Source organism: Dasypus novemcinctus, chromosome 8, assembly GCF_030445035.2.
Source record: "Dasypus novemcinctus isolate mDasNov1 chromosome 8, mDasNov1.1.hap2, whole genome shotgun sequence".
Classification (NCBI taxonomy): Eukaryota; Metazoa; Chordata; class Mammalia; order Cingulata; family Dasypodidae; genus Dasypus; species Dasypus novemcinctus.
Genome location: NC_080680.1, coordinates 106,520,589 through 106,538,568, shown reverse-complemented (window position 1 = coordinate 106,538,568; position 17,980 = coordinate 106,520,589). Strand labels below are relative to the sequence as shown.

The 17,980-nt window shown below is 56.1% G+C and overlaps 1 protein-coding gene across 5 annotated transcripts in view; it reads left to right on the top strand.

Annotated features, from left to right (window-relative positions):
* RGS3 (regulator of G protein signaling 3) overlaps positions 1 to 17,980 on the top strand; it is a 129,544-nt gene that overhangs the window by 38,566 nt on the left and 72,998 nt on the right. For 4 of the 5 annotated variants that reach the window (XM_071217038.1, XM_058302511.2, XM_071217039.1 and 1 more), the window contains 8 exons: positions 457 to 517; positions 1,527 to 1,617; positions 2,208 to 2,263; positions 8,096 to 8,177; positions 8,916 to 9,021; positions 9,748 to 10,099; positions 10,980 to 11,019; positions 16,465 to 16,661. In XM_071217038.1, coding sequence (XP_071073139.1) covers positions 457 to 517; positions 1,527 to 1,617; positions 2,208 to 2,263; positions 8,096 to 8,177; positions 8,916 to 9,021; positions 9,748 to 10,099; positions 10,980 to 11,019; positions 16,465 to 16,661 — 985 coding nt within the window. Of the gene's footprint in view, positions 1 to 456; positions 518 to 1,526; positions 1,618 to 2,207; positions 2,264 to 4,401; positions 4,671 to 8,095; positions 8,178 to 8,915; positions 9,022 to 9,747; positions 10,100 to 10,979; positions 11,020 to 16,464; positions 16,662 to 17,980 lie in introns of those variants that run through there. The other variant, XM_058302515.2, reaches the window with a different exon arrangement.

Genomic DNA, 17,980 nt, shown 5'->3' with positions numbered 1-17,980 from the left:
TGAGCCAAAGCTTTTTGAGCTCAAGTTCCCATAACTTTCCCCCTCAATTGAGCATAATCCCTGAGATGGGACCTAAAATTCCCTGTGGCCATCAGCTCTCCACATATGCCCAGCACCAGAAGATTAGAACCCTGTGTGCCCACTAGGTCAGAGCTTCTGTGGTTGGTGGAGAGAGTGCAGTGGGTTTCCCACGAGACCCTGGTACCCTACTGCGAACTAGTCCTGTGGCCTTGGGAAGGGTAGGAACCCTGAGCCCCAGTTATTTCCTCTGTAAAATGGAGATGGCTCTTCTCTGGCCTCTCAGGAAGTTGGGAGGATCAGGTGCGATGATGCCGATAAAAGAGCTTTCTCTGTGAACGGCAGTGCGTCAGGCGAGCCTAAGTGATACTTGGTAATGAACCTCCTGATTCAGCCCAATGAAAAAGGTGCTGACTCAAGCCTTGATTGTCCCCCCAGACAGAGCAGACTCATCGGCTGCATGAGCTTCGGGGTGAAGTCCCTCCTGACTCCAGACAAGGTGGGTCCTAGAGAAGCTTCTAGCAGGTTCATCCAGCCTAGGTCAGGGCTGGTCCAAGCAGGGGCCTTTCTCTAGAGTGCTTGGGTGGGGCCACTTTCTGTCAGCTGGTGTCCCGCTGAGAAGAGTGCCAGTGGCCTGGTGACAGCACTCTGCTTGTCACCTGCCTGACTGATGGCCTGGATCCCCTTGTTGGTTCGTCTTGTCAGAGAGTGGTTGTCAGGAGGCCCCAAGTGCTCCAGGAGGCTCTGGGTCTGGTGTCTGCCATTCAGGTTGCCTCTTGACATGGTCTCCCAGGTTTGCTGTTCCTGGGTCTAGCCTGGGCTTGGGGATGGAGTGAGAAGTGCCATCTACTATGGAGCTTTCCTTCAGGCTGGGTGAGGGCTCTTTGGGTTCTAGAGGCCACTCCCCCTGGGTGGCCTGTCCCTGATCCAGCTCCATTCACACTGCACCCTCCAAATGGAGCCTTTTGAGCGGGGAATGGATGTGCTCCTTTTGCACATCCCTGGAAATGTCCTGGGGGCCCTGCTGCCCAGCTTTGCATCGTAGTGGTGAAGTCTGGGGTGGTTGGCTGAGGACCAGCTACCTGCATGTTAATTGCTTTTGTCTTCTCTTGGTGCAACCTCAGCTTTATTTCCCCTTGGGGACTGCACAAGAGGCTCAGGATGCCTACTTTCTGGCCTCCCCATCCCTGCCTCCCTCCCACCCTCCTTTCCATTCTTTCAACAAGCATCTATTGGACTCCTAGTGTATACCAGTCACTTGCCAGGCATGTCCAGGAGCCTGTGCACGGCGTAGTGAGGCAGGCAGGTGTGCACATAGGCGGTCCTCCAGAGGTAAGGCGCTGGGGGAATTTGGCAGAGAGGAGAACAGCTCCTCTGCTTGTAGGCCAGGGAGGCCAGGGGGTCTGTCTCCATGGAGATGCCACACCTGAGGAAGGGTCTTCAGCTGCTGCTGGCTACCTGGCCTGTGCCCTCTGTCTCTCTGAGCATGTCACACCGTTTCATGACAGGAGATCAGTGGCTGGTACTACCTTCTGGGGGAGGACCTGGGCCGGACCAAGCACCTGAAGGTGGCCAGGCGGCGGCTGCGGCCCCCGAGAGGTGAGTCACACCTGTCGGCTCCTGCCCAGCCCCACTCCCCATTCAAGGCTTCCCCTGCTCCCCTTTCTGGGCAGTAGCTTCAGTCCCTGTGTTTCGTGGCACCTGTCACCCCAGGCTGGGATCAGGCCACTGGGTCCAGGGACTATTTCTACAAGCAGCAGTGAGAATATGGCTGTGGAAGGCCTCTTGCCCGCGACACCTTATTTATTTGGTGGGATTTGCCTTGGAGGGGGTGAAGGGCCCAACCCCCTGGCTCAGCTCCCCCACCTCTTGCTCATGGGAGGCTGGGTGTTGGAAGCTTCTGCATGGCCCCTTCCCAGGGGTCTCCTCTGGGCTAACCTCAGGGCACACACCTCTGAACAGGGCATTTAGTGTGAGGTCCAGGGCCTGCATCTCACGTCCCCTTCGGCTCTGTCCTTCCTCCCCATGGCCTGGCTCTTGAGCGCCTGCCTGGGCCCAGCCTTGGGCACCTCCTGAAGCCAGAAGTGGCCTTGGCAGCCACTGCCGCCCTAGCCCTGCCCATTGGATGGTCTGTGGAATGGTTCCTGACGTGCCAGCAGAAGCTTTTTGACTTCTCTGTTGCCTTCTAGACCCACTGCTGAGAATGCCAGGACGTGGGGACACTGAGAACGGGGAGCACCTCCAGGTATGTGGGTGTCTCCTGGCTGGAGGTACCTGAGCCCTGCTCCTGGGGCTCACACCTGTTCCTTCTCAGGCCCTCGGCCCAGCAGACCCCTAAACAGGGCAGCCTCTGGTGCCTGAGGTTCTGGTTCATGAGGTGCTTGGAAACTTCGCTAGTCAGAGTTTCTGAGGGATTATTTCTTGGCTTTCCTTAGGCCCCTTATAGGAAACAAGTGGCTTTCTCGGGTTATTCATGGTTGGGACAGGAATGGGATAAGAGCCAGTCGCTTCTGGGGATGGAGGGGCCTGGACCTCCCTGGCCTTCAGCCTCTAGAAGCTGAGTCCTCCCTTTCCCTGGGCCCTCTGAGACCCTCTGTTTCCCCTAGCACTGTGGCTAAGGCCCCCTCAGCTTAGGCCCATTTGGGGTCAGGGAGCAACCAGGATACTGAATCTGAGGCCCCTGGGTTTTACTCCATTAGAACTTTGAATCCGGAGAGGAACCTTCACTGAAGGGATCTGGAGAAGTCTCTGAAATTCACTGCATCTCTCACAGAGTGTGGCAGGGGGTTTTCTCTCACAGGGAAGAGGGAACAACAAGTTCCCAGGGACTGAGGATCCACTCTGTCCAGGGGCTGTTATTAGCTAATTGAATCTCTGAGGCAGTCGTGATTTGCCCGCTTGACAGACGAGGGCGTCAGGGAAGGCTCAAGGATGTCAGGTCGCTCTCCAAGGCTACACAGCCAGCAAGTGGGGAAGGCGGGGCCAGGCCCGCTTGTCCCACTCCTCAGGGCACTGTCCCATGTGGCCTCCAGTGTGCAGCCTCGTCGGGGTATGACATTATATCTTCAGTAATAGTAAGAGCTTACATGTATTATATTATATAATAATCTACAAAATATCATTTCCCCTTCGTTTGCTCAGTTCCTTCATTGATTAAATATTGATCAGTCACCTGGATGAGCCAGGCCCTGTGCTGGATGCTGGGCTGCAGCCGTGAAGCAAAAGTTGAATTTTAAATTTCATTTCATTTTAACTCATTTGATTTTACCATGCCCCATGTGACTGGCTACCACACTGAACAGCAGAGTATTAGAGAATAACTTGTGGCCTCCGATATCCCAGTAGGAGGTTCAAAGCATTGCTCTGGCTTCAGGGCAGTGGGAGGCCTGCAAAGACCTTTCTCCCTTTCTCTGCTCTTGCTGCACTCAGAGAGGATGGCAGCCCCCTGCTGATGTGTGGGAATCACTTGGACATCAGTAAGACAGGTTTCTAGCAGGCGTGGGCCAGCCCTGCTGCATGAAGGGTTCTGTACACGGGCCCCCGTGGCTTTCCTAGGTTTGCACACTCAGGGATGTCAGCAGGGCTCGGCAGATCGGGGGTGATTTCCAGAAGGTGGGCTGGGGCTTGGGAAAGCCCCTCAAGGTTCCTGTCTGACCCCCTCTTGGGGCAGATGGAGACATGGAGGCCCAGAAACCTGGGGGAGCAGCCCGTGGTCACAGCAGTCAAAGCTGAGCAGGGCAGAGGGACACTGGCATCAAGGGTGTGAGTGGACAGGCTGCCCCAGAGGCTCGGGGCGTGGTCTGAAGAGTGGGGGCCCCCCATGCGCTGCTGTACAGGATGAGCCCTGGGAAAAAGTCCTGGGCCTGGCCCCAGCTCCACCGCTGGCCTGCTGGGGCCGTAACCCCTCCCGGCACCTCGTTCTTCCTGGCACGGTGATTTGGAAATCCCTTCCAGCTTCGACTTTATGGCCTCCCAGTCTTCAGGTCCCTGAAGCAGCCCACTTACGTGGGCGAGGAAGCTGACTTGGCAGTGGCTTCTGAGGGGCAGGCAGGTCCTGTGACTCAAAGGGCCTCTTACTCTCTGTCCTGAAAGGGGATGTTTGTGGGTATACCCACCCCCCAGGCAACCCTGGATCCTTTCCTCTGGGTTAGTCCCCGGATTTGCCTTGGGGACCATGGGACTCGCAGGGAGGTGTCGTTGTTAGAGAGCAACCGGTTTCCTGCCTGGGTTCCCATCCAGCGCGGGGCGTTGGTGAGAACGCTGGAATCACAAAGTGGCCCATGGCGGAGAATGCAGCCAGAACAAAGCCGCCCTCTCCCGCCGGGGCCCGGGGAATACTAACTAGTTGACAGGAATTTTAATATAAAACTCTCCCTCTTCCTTGTCATTCCGAGGTTTCAGGAAGCCTTCGGGCTTATCGTGCAGAGGCACACAGTGCAGCCAGGGCCTGGGGAGGTGAGAGGTGATTTCCTGCCATTCTTCGGCGGGGCGGCTTCCCAGGGCGCTCATGCCAGGCTGACGGGGCGCAGTGCGGGCTCCCGCGGCCGGGGGGAGAGCTGGGTTTTCATGGGGCGGCAGCCCAGGCAGGACCCGCAGCCATGAACCGCTTCCACGGGCTCTGCAAGGTGTGCTCGGAGCGCCGCTACCGCCAGGTGGGTGCTCGCCCCCGCGGGGTCACGGGGTGTACTTGGGGGTGGGAATGGGGGCTCACTCGAGCAGGACCCCTCCCCCTGCAAGGCCTCCCCTGCCTCTTCCCGCTCCCCATACGTTCGTTTTGACCTAGGTCGGGGGTTCTTAACCCGGGGCCCACGGATACCCAAGGGGTCAGTGGAAAATCTTCAGGGGGTCCGTGAGCTTGAATTGAAACAAAACAACTTATTATCTTTATTTTCTCTGACCTCTAACTGAAATCTAGCATTTCCTTCACTTATGAATGTATGTAATGAATCAGTTACAGTAGTAGTCATTTTACCTGACCGGCAGAGGGGTCCTTGGAACAAAAAGGGTTGAGAACCCCGGTCTAGGTGGAGGGTAGAGGCCGGAGCTGGACCCCCGGGCCAGCTTGTTACCTCCAACCCCTCTACAGGCAGAGCCAGCCAGCCCCAGCGGGCACCCTCACCGCAGGCTGGGGCTCTTGGGGGAGATTATCTCGCTGATTTTCTCTTCATTTGTATTTGGGGGAGGAGGGTGGTTCAGCAAGGCATTCCGAGCATGAGATTGGCAACAGTCTGACCATTCGCTGACTTCTGGCGGGATGACGGTGCCTGCTCTGGGGTCTGCGGGTTTGTGAGTGTGCAAGTGTTTTTGTATGCGCTGGCGTGCCTGTTGTGTTTGCAATAGATCCATCTCCGTCTCTGTGCACATGGGTGTCCTCCCCTGTGCCCTGCTGCTTTGAGCTGGCTCAGGGGTCCTCTGGTTTTAGGGTCCCACTTCCCTGGGAGGAATGGGCCTCTCCGCCCCCAGACTTGCAACGTGGGGCGGAGTGGGAGCGACGGCCCAGGCCGCCCCCGAGCCCCTCTGAACTATGGTTTCTCTTATAAAGGCCGGGGAGGTCCAGCTTTTGGGAATGTCCAGGTCAGAAGGGATCTCAGCAATTGCTCCGGTTTTAAAAATGCAGGACAGTCCCTCTGCTTGTCGTAGTGACCAGGCGAGAATCTGGGTCGCCGGCTCCTTCTGACATGCAATGCCCAGGTCCTGGGTTGGTGCCCAGAGGCACCCTCCTGCTAGGGGACCTGACCGCTCTCCCTCGTGCCCTCCCCACCCCGCGTGGCCCCACTCTGCGCTCCCCGCTCCGGGCCGAGCAGAGCAGCACCTGCCCAGCCTCAGTGTGGTGGAGTGGTGAGGCAGATGAGGTGTCCGAAGTCCTTGGGACTCCAGGGCCGGAAGACCAAGGACACAGCTGGCCCCTGGAGTGGCCAGCTCTGAGAGCAGGCTGGACTGGAGGTCTGGGGCCCAGAGTTCAAGGCCGATACTGGGTGGAAACCAGCGCTGGGCTGAGCACATCAGCTTTTTGTTGGATCTGGGGCTCTGCGCCCCTTTAGCGGCGGCTCTTGAGCAAACCACTTTCCCTCTCTGAGCCTGAATTTCCTTGTCGGTAAGAGGGACAAGAATATCCAGCAAATGGGGTGTCGGGCATTAAGCACCTGTAGGACAGGCAGGACGTGTTCACTAAGTGGTGGCAGTTGGAATCAGTAGGCGCTTTGGTCTAGGCCTGAAGGAGAGTCAGGAACCGACAGGAGAGCAGAAAGCGGTGCTGGCAGCAGGCGGCCTGGGAGCAGGGGCTGTTCTGCCCTGGACAGGAAAGAGCAGGAACCACCCCCAGGAAGGAGAGTGCCTGTCAGGAGCCACCGAGGCCCAGAGTCGGGGCGGGGCCACCCCCCTTGCCTCCTCACCCAGCCGAGGTCAGAGGGAGGCCTGAGCCCCGGGCCCACCCCTTACTCACATCTGGCCTCAGTCTCTTTCTCTGTAAAATGGACACACTACAACGAGCCCTGGTTCCTCCCAGTCCTCGGGACAGTGTCCTCGCAGGGTGATTTGCTTCTGCCATGCTGAGCCAGGAGATGGGCTGCCTCCTGACACCCTTCCTTTTCCGCTCCCCACCCGTGTGGGGCTGGACAGTGGTTTGGCCAGGCTCTCCTGAGGCTGGTGCCCAGGAGGGCAGAGGGGTCTCCAGTCCCCGGTCCCACCCGGACAAGGGAACAGGCCGTGGGAGGGGGAGGCTGTTTGGCTGGAGCATATTCCTTCTCTCTAGGATCACCTCCAGGGCCAGTGCCCCATCTTAGCCCTGAGCCAGGGGTGGGGGGAACCGTTTCCAGAGCTGGCAGCCCAGGAGGAAGGGCCATGGCCCCTTGGTGGGCTAGACAGGCCCAACGTCTGCTAGGATTGAGGGGTGGGTTGCGAGGTCCCATAAAAGCCCTTGCTGGGCCTTGGGACACCTTTCCCTGGTCTCCGGCTGGACCCGGCCCCTGGGGTTGCTCCTCTCCTCTAGCTTTCCGTGCTCACTCCAGGGTTTGTTTTTCTTTCTTTCTTTCCATTTTTTTCTCTTCCTGTCTTAGCCCTGTGTTTTCCCAGAATTCTTATGGGAACGGGGTATTTTCCTGCCCCCTCCCCCTTCCCCTTGTCTGTCAGGTTTCCTGTTTTACAAACTCGCTTTGAATCTAGGCCCAGGGCTGGGGGGAAGCAGAACCTCGGGCGGGCAGCAGCTTCCACGCCTCAGGCACCCTGGGTCCCTTGCCCGCCCCTTCCTCACGCCTGGCCTTCGGGGCTGCTTGCGGGTGAATGCCAGGCGCCCAGCCTTCCGGGCCTGCTGAGCTGGCTTCTTCCTCAACCTGCCAGGACTCTCCCCTGTGCCTCGCCAGGCCCCACTCCAAGTCCCTCTTCTCGTTGGGTCTCGTGGGACCTCAGTGAACCCCTTTTCTGACTCTGTGGCTCTCATACACCTGCTCTGAGTGACCTCGACTCGCTCTGTGGGTGGGCAGAGGCCGGGCCTTCTCCACTGCCATCCAAAACCTCACGGGGCAGTTGCAGAGGGGGAGAGCCGTGAGGCTGAGCTGGACCAGCCAGTGGGCCACCCTGCACCTTGGCAGGTTCCTTCTGGGGGTGGGACCCTGATAGACCCTCACGGAGCTCCTCCTGGGAGCCGAGCAGAGTGTCCAAAGTCAGACATCTTCTTCTCTCTTCCCAGCGCAGTCCTTGTGGTTTGCCCTCATGTTTGTTGCGCCCTCTTTACTTTGGAGGGGTCTGTGCATCTTGTGCCCCTCTGGGAGCCAGAGACCAAGGCCTCAAGCCTTTGTAACTCAGCAGAGCCTGGCATGCAGTAGGAACTCAATAGATTCTTTGAAAACAGCGTCCAGAGGTGTGTCCCGGCCCTCCCGGCATTGGCCTGGCTTACCCCTGGCTTGGCCCACAGCCCTGGGCTGAGATGGGGACAGCGAGGGGCTGGCCAGCCTCCTCCGTGGCTCCAGTTCCCTCGGAGAGAGGGCAGCTGTGGTGTGGGGCCTCTGGGCTCCCCAGCCTGGCAGCAGAGGCAGCGTGGCCTCGTAGCTTCCGGAAGTAACCGGGCAGGACTGTGTCCTAGATCACCATCCCGAGGGGGAAGGACGGCTTTGGCTTCACCATCTGCTGCGACTCTCCAGTCCGGGTCCAGGCCGTGGATTCTGGTGAGTGAGTGACCCGGGAGCTGCCCAGCCCCCCTCACCTGCTCCTGGGCTCTGCAGGCAGTGTTTGGAACTGAACAGGGGGCCACAAGCTGGAGCAAAGTGTCCTGGGTTTTCAAAACGAAAAAAAAAAATATTTTTAAAGTGACCATGGATGACACTGAAGTTTATGAAAATAAACTTTTTTTTTTTTAAATCAAAATGAAAATAAGGATTTATAGTTGGGCTCCCTCTCATTTTGATTAGGAATGAAACCTGTGTGTTCAGTAATGGCTGCATTGGAAAATTAGAGTAGTGTATTAACTCTATTTGCAATCAGTATTTTAATCTATTTCAAGCCCAATAAGCACCTAGAATAGTCATTCCTTCCCTGCTTTTCACAAATAAAAGATGTAGCATGGGTCTGGTGCTCAATGAATGCTGCTAGAGGAATGAATGAAGCCAGGCAAGGAGGAAGGGCTCCTGTGGGGTCGGAGGTCCTAGGGATAAAATGAGGGTCCTGGGCGGAGAGGTGGACAGCAGAGAGGTGAGGCAGCACCCAGGTGGGGCAGAGGGGAGGGGAGGCTGGGGGGCCTCTCTTCAAGGCCCCCTGAGGGCCGCCAGGCCCAGCCCCTCACTTCCCAGATCAGGAAACAGCGAGCCCGGTCCTTGCCCGTGGCACTGTGGAGGCAAAGACTCCCACTCCTTGGAGAGGGTCCTGGGCTTCGGGAGCCCCCGAGTGACTTCTCTTTGTCCTGGCAGGTGGCCCAGCAGAGCGGGCAGGGCTGCAGCAGCTGGACACGGTGCTGCAGCTGAATGAGAGGCCTGTGGAGCACTGGAAATGCGTGGAGCTGGCACACGAGATCCGGTGACGGGCCTCAGGCTGACAGCACGTCCTCCCCACATAGCCCTGCTATTGCCTCTCTGTGCTCTGCCCAGCTGGGAGCAACGCACCTTGCTCCTCAGGGAATCAGTCTCTGGGCCTGGAAATGGAAGGTTCCGGCTCAGAGCAGTTTTGGATCCCAGAACAAACAGGCTGGCAGAAGCTTCACGACATGGCTCTGGGAGGGCGCTTTCTATTTTGGCGGATTATTTTTCCTAAGAGCTATGCTCACAGGTTTTTAACTGAAGGATGTGTAGTGTAGATGTTGCAAATGTTTACACTGCACAATGAAATTGAAAGTGATTGGATCCCTTAAATTTTGATGCCTTGGGATAAAACCCTAGTGGCCCCATTTTGGGCCGGCCCCTGGGATCGACTAGATGAGGGTGTGCTTGTCCCTGCTTGCTTATATTCTGCTCTTGGTGACATCGCTAGTTGAATGTGGCACTCTTCTCTCTAACTTGGTCTTGGCCTTGGGGTCCTTCTCAGCCGCTGCCGGTTGATGAGAATGGACTGAAGACTCCCTTTCCCCGCATCTGCTTTAGATGCCGTCTAACAGCCCTTCCTGCCCTTCTCCTTTGCATCTGCTGCTTCCTCCTCCCTGCCTGCTTCCTCCTTCCCCACTCTCCTTCTCTGTCCCCAAAGACCCCCACCCTGGCTGACTTTGGTCTTCCCCAGGCTGAACTTCCCTGTGTGCCACCCAACTTCCAGGAGCTGCCCCAGCGAGATCATCCTGCTCGTGTGGCGCATGGTCCCCCAGGTCAAGCCGGGGCCAGACGGCGGAGTCCTGCGGCGGGCCTCCTGCAAGACGATGCATGACCTGCAGTCACCTCCCAACAAGCGGGAGAAGAACTGCACCCACGGCGCCCAGGCCCGGCCCGAGCAACGCCACAGCTGCCACCTGGTGTGTGACAGCTCGGATGGGCTGCTGCTCGGCGGCTGGGAGCGCTACACTGAGGTGGCCAAGCGCGGCAGCCAGCACACCCTGCCTGCGCTGTCCCGGGCCACTGCCCCCACCGACCCCAACTACATCATCCTGGCCCCGCTGAATCCTGGAAGCCAGGTACGGATGGCTGGTTCGGGAGGAAAAGGGGCATTGGGTCTCTGTACTAGCCCAGGAAGACCCGAGGGCTCAAAATTGTATTGTGGGGAACCCACGAAGGGCTGGGGGGATCCAGCCAGGAGGTGAGGGAAAGCCCGGCTGGGGAACGTGTGAGCCTGGGTCTCGGCAGGGCTTTCCTGGGCAGGGAAAGCAGGTGGGTGTATGTGGCCTCAGGGCACGGATCCAGCACCAGTGTGCGTGGGGGGCTGTCCCAGGGTGGAAGATTTCAACTCAGTAGAAGGACAAGTTTTCTAAGCATACGTGCATTTCCACAGTGGAATGGGCTGCCTCTGTGGGCAGTGAGTGCCCTGTCACAGGAAGTATGCAGGCAGATACTGGATGATTACATGTTGAGATGATGTTGTACATTTCCCAAAACATTAGTCCTATGGGGTGCTCTGGGAAATATTCCATGTTCTCTTCCTCTGCTGCGAGATTCCCAGTGCCCATTAGTCTAGTCAAAGCTCTCAGGGCATCCTGCAGTACAGAAGGCAGATGCCTTTGTTTGACACTTACCTGACAGTGGCACCCCTAATGGCCTGGTTCTTAGTGTCCCATGAAATGTACTTTGGAGCAAGCTGCTGTCAAGAATGTTGGAGAATTGGCCAAGGGGTTAGACTTGATGACAGCTAAAGCTTCTTCCAGTCTAACCTTTTGGGATTGCGTGTTCCCTCCAAGCCGCCCTCAGCTGCTTTCCTCTCTTGCCCTCAGGTGCTCTACTTCCTAGCCCCCTGCCACCCCCCCACCCCCACCCCAGGCCGTTCTCTGCTCAGTGTCCAGCAGCCTCTTTGGCCTGTCCTGCCCCACTCCTGGGGCTGCAATTGTTCTCTTTCCCTTGCAGCTGCTGCGGCCTGTGTACCAGGAGGACACCATCCCTGAAGGTGAGTGTGCTTGCTGCTGCCCCCTGAGCCCCAGAGAAACATGCGCCAGCACCTCCCTTTATTTCAAGGTCCCCTGGCATGTAGACAGAGGCTCTTTCTCCTCTCGGTTCCTTTCCTCCCTCACTGAACCAGTGTCTTTCTCCCTAGGAGCCTGAACTAAGAAGGAAGAGGAGAATCTTACCAGAGCAGCCTAGGAGACAGGGTCTTCAGGACTCACGCAGCCAATTGTGATTCATTCCATTTTACTGAGCAACCTGTATACGTTAGGTGCTCCAGGCGGTGCCCGTTCAGGGTTGCATGGAAGGGAGGCTGGAAGGTCTTCCATTTGGAGCTGGAAGGTCCAGAGTTTGAGTTTCAAGTTCTCACATGGACATTTGCTCATTGAGTCTCAGTTTCTTACCTGGAAAATGGGGCTGGTAATTCCTGTCTGAGAGGGTAGTGGAGAGGATTGAATTAGATGGTGGTGAGTAGTAGCCTATGCACTGTCAGCTGCTGTGCAGCAGGCAGTTGTCTTTGAAGTGCATCAATGTCTCTGCTGGTTGAACTGCTTCTTCTCTTGGGGCCTTTAAAGGAAGGCCATTTCTGGCCAGGGATAGAAGCTGGGGTCTGAAACAACTCCTCCCAGGAAGCTGGAGATGTCAGTGTGGATGCTGGAGCTCACTATCCCCTGGTAACCTAGATTCTAGATTCTGACTCTATGAGTTTACTTATTCCAGTTAATTCATATCAGTGAGATCTTATGGTATTTGTCCTCTTGTGTCTGGCTTAGTTTACTCAACATGATGTCTTCAAGGTTCATCTGTATTGTGTGTATCTGAACTTCGTTCCTTTTTACAGCTGAGTAACATTCCATTGTACGTATATACTGTATTTTGTTTATCCATTCATTGGTTGATAGACACTTGCGTTGCTTCCATCTTTTGGCAATGGTGAATAATGCCACTGTGAACATTGGTGTGCAAGTATCTGTTTGAGTCCTCCTTGCTTTCAATTCTTTGGGGTATATTCCTAGAAATGGGGTTTCCAGGTGACATGATAATTCTATACTTACTTAGCCACACTGCCTTCTACAGCAACTGTACCATTTTACATTCCACCAACAATGAATGACCTTATTTCTCTGCATCCTCTCCAACACTTGTAATTTTCGTTTTTTATTATTATTATTATTTTTTAACAGTGGCCATTGTAGTGGATGTGAAATGGCACCTCATTGTGGTTTTGATTTGTATTTACCTAGTGGCTAATGATGTTGAGCATCTTTTCATGTGCTTACTGACTCCATAGGTTTTTGGAATGACTGACTTCAGTTGCCTCTAAGGCAGGGATCTCAGGTGGTCCATGAGCTTGAGTTGAAAAAAAAGCAACTTATTGTCTTTATTTTCTCTGACCTCTAATTGAAATCTAGCACTTCCTTCACTTATGAATGTATTTAATAAATAAATCACAGTAGTATTCATTTCACCTGACTGGCAGAGGGGTCCCTGGAACAAAAATGGTTAACAACCCCTGCTCTAAGGGTTTGAAGGCTGGCTGTGGCATTAGGGAATATGACATCTTCCTCCAGGTGGAGAGCTATGTCACCTGTGCTGGGTGAATGCCCATGAGCTGGGTGGTCTGGGAGCTATTCCTTCTTGGCCCAAGAGATACTTCCATGTCTCCCTGATATCTCCCAACCCATAGTCATTTCTTGAGTCCCCAAAGAGAATATAATACTTTGAGAACCAAGAAGGCACAGTCTAAACCACGGTAAAAGGAGCAAGCAAGGAAGGACAATGGGCACTTTTCGAATGCATTGAATGATCTTGACTTGACTTTATGTGTTCTTCGTAATAATATGGGTATCCAAGGACATCCCTGCTCTTTACCAAAAATCAAAGCTTCCTCTGCACCCCAGTCCTAGGGTGCAGAGGAAGGAGTGAAATTCAGGGCTCAAAGTTTCCCTTAAACCGGCTTGGGGTCTCCAGAGGTTAAGCCTCGCCCAGCACTGCGGAGTTCTCGGTGCCCCTCCTCCGGCGGGGCTGCCTGGCTGCCTTTCAGGGGGAGGGTTGAGCCACCCTGAGTTGAATAGAGTCTAGTGCCCTTCCGGGGCCTGGGCCCACCTGCCTGCTGGTGGTTGGCATGCTCCCGGAGCCTCTGTCGCCCTCAGCATCATCCTCTGCCCTGCCAAGGCGGCCCGGCCTCAGATTCTCTACCGCCAGGGCGGGATGGCTGCCAGGGCTCACCTCAGACGCTGTGAGCAAAGCCATGTAATTACTGTGTTTGGTCAGTGGGGCTGATGTTAGAGAGAAAGGGGTGATATGGAGGTTTAGATTGGAGATAGTGAGAGGGAGCAGGCAGGATATAAAAGCATTTGCCTTCCCACAGCTCAGGAGCTGGGTTGTAGCCTGGACTGTTTTAAAGAAACTTCCTCCAAAATTAGTTTTGGAGAGCCATGCCCACTTGCCACACATTAGCCAGGGCTGTGTGGACTGGGGACGCTAAGGCATGGCTGCCACGTGGGTTGGGTTGGTCCCGCCTTGTACCATTTACCGGCCACGCCACCCAAGCTTCCAGCCTCAGTCGCCTTGTCTATGAAATGGGAGTCCCCAGGCCACTTCTACCTGAAGGCAGAGGGGTGGGTCCGGCCAAGTGTGTGACTGCAGGACGCACGCTGAGATCCTATGACAGCCCCATGCAGGTGGGCTAGGAAAGGGAAGACAGGGATAGTTTAAAAAGTCTGAGACTTGGGGGCCCAGGGCCTGGATTTTGGCATCTGCAAACGGTACCCTGCTTGAATTTTGGTCTGTTTTGCCCCCAGTCTCCTGCGTGGGTTTGCCTTCTCTGTGCTGAGCTTGGCCATGTTTGACTGCCTAGTTCCAGGTTGACCCTGTGGCCCATTCCCAGGTGGGTTTGAGGCTTAGCAGTCCTGCCTTTCCCACCGGCACAGCATTCAGTGGACCGTCCAGCGTCTCGGGGTTTGTAGTGACACCTTGCACACTCATGGTCCCGTGCCGTCCACAAAACCCTTCCCATCTGGTTTCTTGTGCCCTGGGGCAGGCAGGGCAGCCATCTGTCATCTCCATTTCACAGTGGCGAAAACTCTGGAGTGGGGTGGGACTGGGGAATGGGAAGAGCCTGTTCAAGGTCGCATGGCCAGTCTCTGGGGAGGTCAGTGCTCAGATTCAGGTGTCTTGTGCAGCTCAGAACGCAATGCAGATCTTGAGACCAGGCAGGGCTTCTTTCAGCCCAGGGGCCAGGGCTGTCTGTGGCACCACAGACCCTCCAGGCCTGATGTCCAGGGCCAGATCGGAGGAGGAGCTGCGAAGCACCTTCTTTGCACCCGCCCCTCCGCCCCGGCCTGGACTCGGCCTCCTTCCCCTCCTCTCTAAGGGACTTGCTGAAGGAAGTGGTTTAAGTCATTGTGGTTTGAGTGCTCCTCAGGATGCGGCTGGGCTCGGTGGTCACTTGGGGCGGGGGGTAGTCACCCTGTTTTTCTCACCCCGCTGGGTGAGAAGGAGCACCACAGAGTGGGCGGAGGAAGCAAGTGTGAAACCTTCTGAGCTGCGTTTTCCCTCCGAGGCCACGGGCCCCGCGTTGGCGGGGAGCTCCCCGAGCTGTGCGTGGGGTCAGGCCACCTGCTCTCCTCCTTGGCTGCCAGGGCTGGGGGTGGCAGAAGGAGGCCGGGTCCAGGCTGGGTATTCTGTTTGGGCACAGCTTGGTCAGGTGCCCAGCTGGCAGTAGGAGCCGCTTGGACGGGGGTCCAGGGGTGTGGGTGGCCCAGCTGCTCTGGAGTTTTCCTCTCACCTGCTTGCCCCCAAGAACCCCTGATTTTTTAGCTACTCCATGTTTTGTTCCTCTTCCAATTGGATGGGCCATGATAAAGAGCTGTACACCAAGGTCTTGCACGAGGGCTGTGGTGTCCTCTTAGGGAGGGACCTCTTGTCATTGCAGCTGCCCTGGGTTAGCCCTTGTTTCTCTCTCTCTTCTCTTCCCCTCCTCTATTTATTTATATATTTTGGAATTAGAATAATTTATGAGTTAGTCGCTAAGCCAGGAGTACTTCCTGGATGGAACGAGGTTTCCCAGATTCCCTTGAGGCACCAGGTTACCCCTCTTTTCAAGGGGGAGGAATCACAAAGACAAAAGTAATGATGAATTTGTCACTAGCTTTTTTATAAAATTTATTTATTTACTTTTTTTTTTTAAACACCCCCCTCGCCCAGATAGCTCTCTTGTCTGTCTGCTCATGGTTTGCTTGCCTTCTCCAGGGGGCACTGGGAACTGAACCCAGGACCTCTCACATGGGAGGCCAGCGCTCAATGGCCTGAGCCACATCCGCTCTCCGCAGGCTGCGGCGTCTGCTGGCTTGTGGCATCTGCTTGTTTAGGCGTCTGCTTATTGCAGCAGTGTGGCATCTGGCTCATTGCAGCAGGTGCAGTGTCTATGCATCTTCTTTAGGAGGCGCTGGGACCTGAACCCGGGATTTCCCGTGTGGTAGGCGGGCACCCAACTGGATGAGTCATATCCACTTCTCACCGCTAACTTTCATTGCGCACGTGACAGATAGTCCCAGGGACTCTTCTCTTAGAGTACCTCATTTGATCCTCCCAGCCTCCCAGCCAGCACTCTTGTTACGCTGGAGGAAACCAAGAAGTTGAGGGTGAAGTAGGTCGCCCAGGTCTTGGAGCCCGTGCGTGGGGCGCGGGATCTGGGCACAGCCGTCTGGCGTCTGGGCCCGTACTGTACCCAAGACCCAAGCAGCAAGTGCCCCCTCTAGTTCTAGACCCATGTCAGGGAGCCAGGCTGCTCCAGCTCCCTGGCCGGTGGGGGGAGGACCCTGAGGCCTCCTGGGGAAGCCTCCGACTTTGCTGCCGCTGCAGGAACACCGAGCTCCTGTCCCTCTGGCTGTGGGGCCTAAAGGGTGGGGGTGCCGGATGGAATGGGCTAGCTGGGCAGGGAGTGTGCAGGGAGCGGTGGGGGTGGAGGGAAGGGGAGCAGGTGCCCTGCCACCAGGCCTGTCGCTGCTCTGCTCCAGCTGATGGTTCCAGGTGGGAATGTGGGCCCAGGGAGGTCAGAGCCTCTGATTTTCAACTGGGAGAGATTTCCCGATTTCGAAAATGTGAGGCTGAACAAAACAGACCCACGGGTCTGATTCAGGACTTGTGCCACCCACTGAGGACTGCTGCCTTAAGCCCAGTTGGCAGTTCCCAGCTCCATCCAGCCCCTGGAGTTGCTTGTTTCCTTGCCAGTATCTCTCACTAGAGTGTGAGTGACTTTCTTGAGGTCGGAGGCCAGACTGTCTGAAGCCTCCTTGCATTCTTGGTGTCTTGTCCAGTCCCTGGCACCTAGTGCATGCTCAGCAGATGGCTCTTGACCGAATGGGTCTGCGTTCCCTGTTTCCGTAGAGGGGGTGCTTTTGTGGGGTGACAGACGTGTCTCAGAGCCCCCCACCTCTGTCCGCAGAGTCAGGGAGTCCCAGTAAAGGGAAGTCCCACGCAGGCCTGGGGAAGAAGTCCCGGCTCATGAAGACGGTGCAGACCATGAAGGGCCACGGGAACTACCAGAACTGTGCCGGCCTGAGGCCGCACGGCCCGCACTCGAGCTACGGCACCTACGTCACCCTGGCTCCCAAGGTCCTGGTGTTTCCCGTCTTCGTCCAGGTGAGCTGCTGCCCGAGCTTCCCTCAGGGGGAGACAGAGGGGGCTTTGGCCCGGGTCCCGTGGAAGGAGCCTCCCCAGGGCGAGGGCCCCTCTGCTGCTCGGGGCTCTGGGGCTCATGCCGAGGGCCGGGAGGTTTCCAGGAGGAGGGGTGGGAGAGTGGGGGCCGCTCCTGCTGCCCCCTCCCCCGGGGCGGGCAGTGCTCCGCAGCTCCATTGGTAAGTGGCCACCCCCTGCTCGCTGGGGCGCCTCGCCCGTTTCCAGAGCTCCGTCCAGGACATGCTGTTTGGAGATGGCCGAGGCACGGCCCCAAGTTCTGGGCTGATGTCGTGGGTGTTGGCAAACGTGCCTGGCTGGCATCAGCCTGCGGCCCGAGGTCCTTTCAGAGCTCTTCTCCTCTTCCTCCCTCTCTGCTTCCCATTTCTCCATCCTTTGTATAGTCCGCCACCAGCAGGGACAGCTAGACATCCTTCCTTCTATTTTTAAAATTATGTGCACCTACACATTAAAAACAAACCAGCTGAACTCTTCCTGTGCATACCCTGCTGCCTTTTAGTGAACACGACCTGTTTTGTGAACATTTCCCACTCCATTGACTGGCCCGTGAGCCTGTGTTTTGTAGTGTCGTACCCTGTTTTCTTACGTGGATGTGCTACATTCATTTGACTGGTTCTCTATTCAGATACTGATGTTATGGCCACTTCTTTTGCTACTGTAAATAACTCTGGGATGAAAATCCTTATTAAGGGATTGCCTCTGGGATTATTTTCCTTGGGAGGGAATCCTAGAAGTGAAATGACTGGGTCAAGGGGCCTAAGCACAGTTTTTTTTTATTTTGATAACTGGGCTAGGACTTGAACCCAGGACCTTGTACATGGGAAGCTGATGCTCAACCACTGAGCCACATCAGCTCCCTTGAGTTGTTTTTTTTGTTTGTTTGCTTTTTTTTTGTTTTTAGATGGCATTGGGAACTGAACTCAGGATCTCCCGTGTGGGAGGCAGGAGCTCAATCGCTTGAGCCACATCCGTTTCCCAAGGGGCCTAAACATTTTAAAGGTTCTTTATACATATTGACACATGGATTTCCAGAAAGGCTTTATCAGTTTAACCTCTCATCAGCAGCATGGAGGGGACACGGCCCCGGGTCTTTATTTCTGACCCCTGCGCACCTCATTCTGCCTGTCACCGTCCAGCAGATCTTAGAACTCATGCTGTGCGCGCACGGGTGGCACCCCTGGCGAGTGCCGCGCCTCCCCCGGGCAGGTCCGGCCGCGGGGCCGGCCTTCGCTTTTCTGCCGGCCTCTTCTCTTTCTCAGGACACA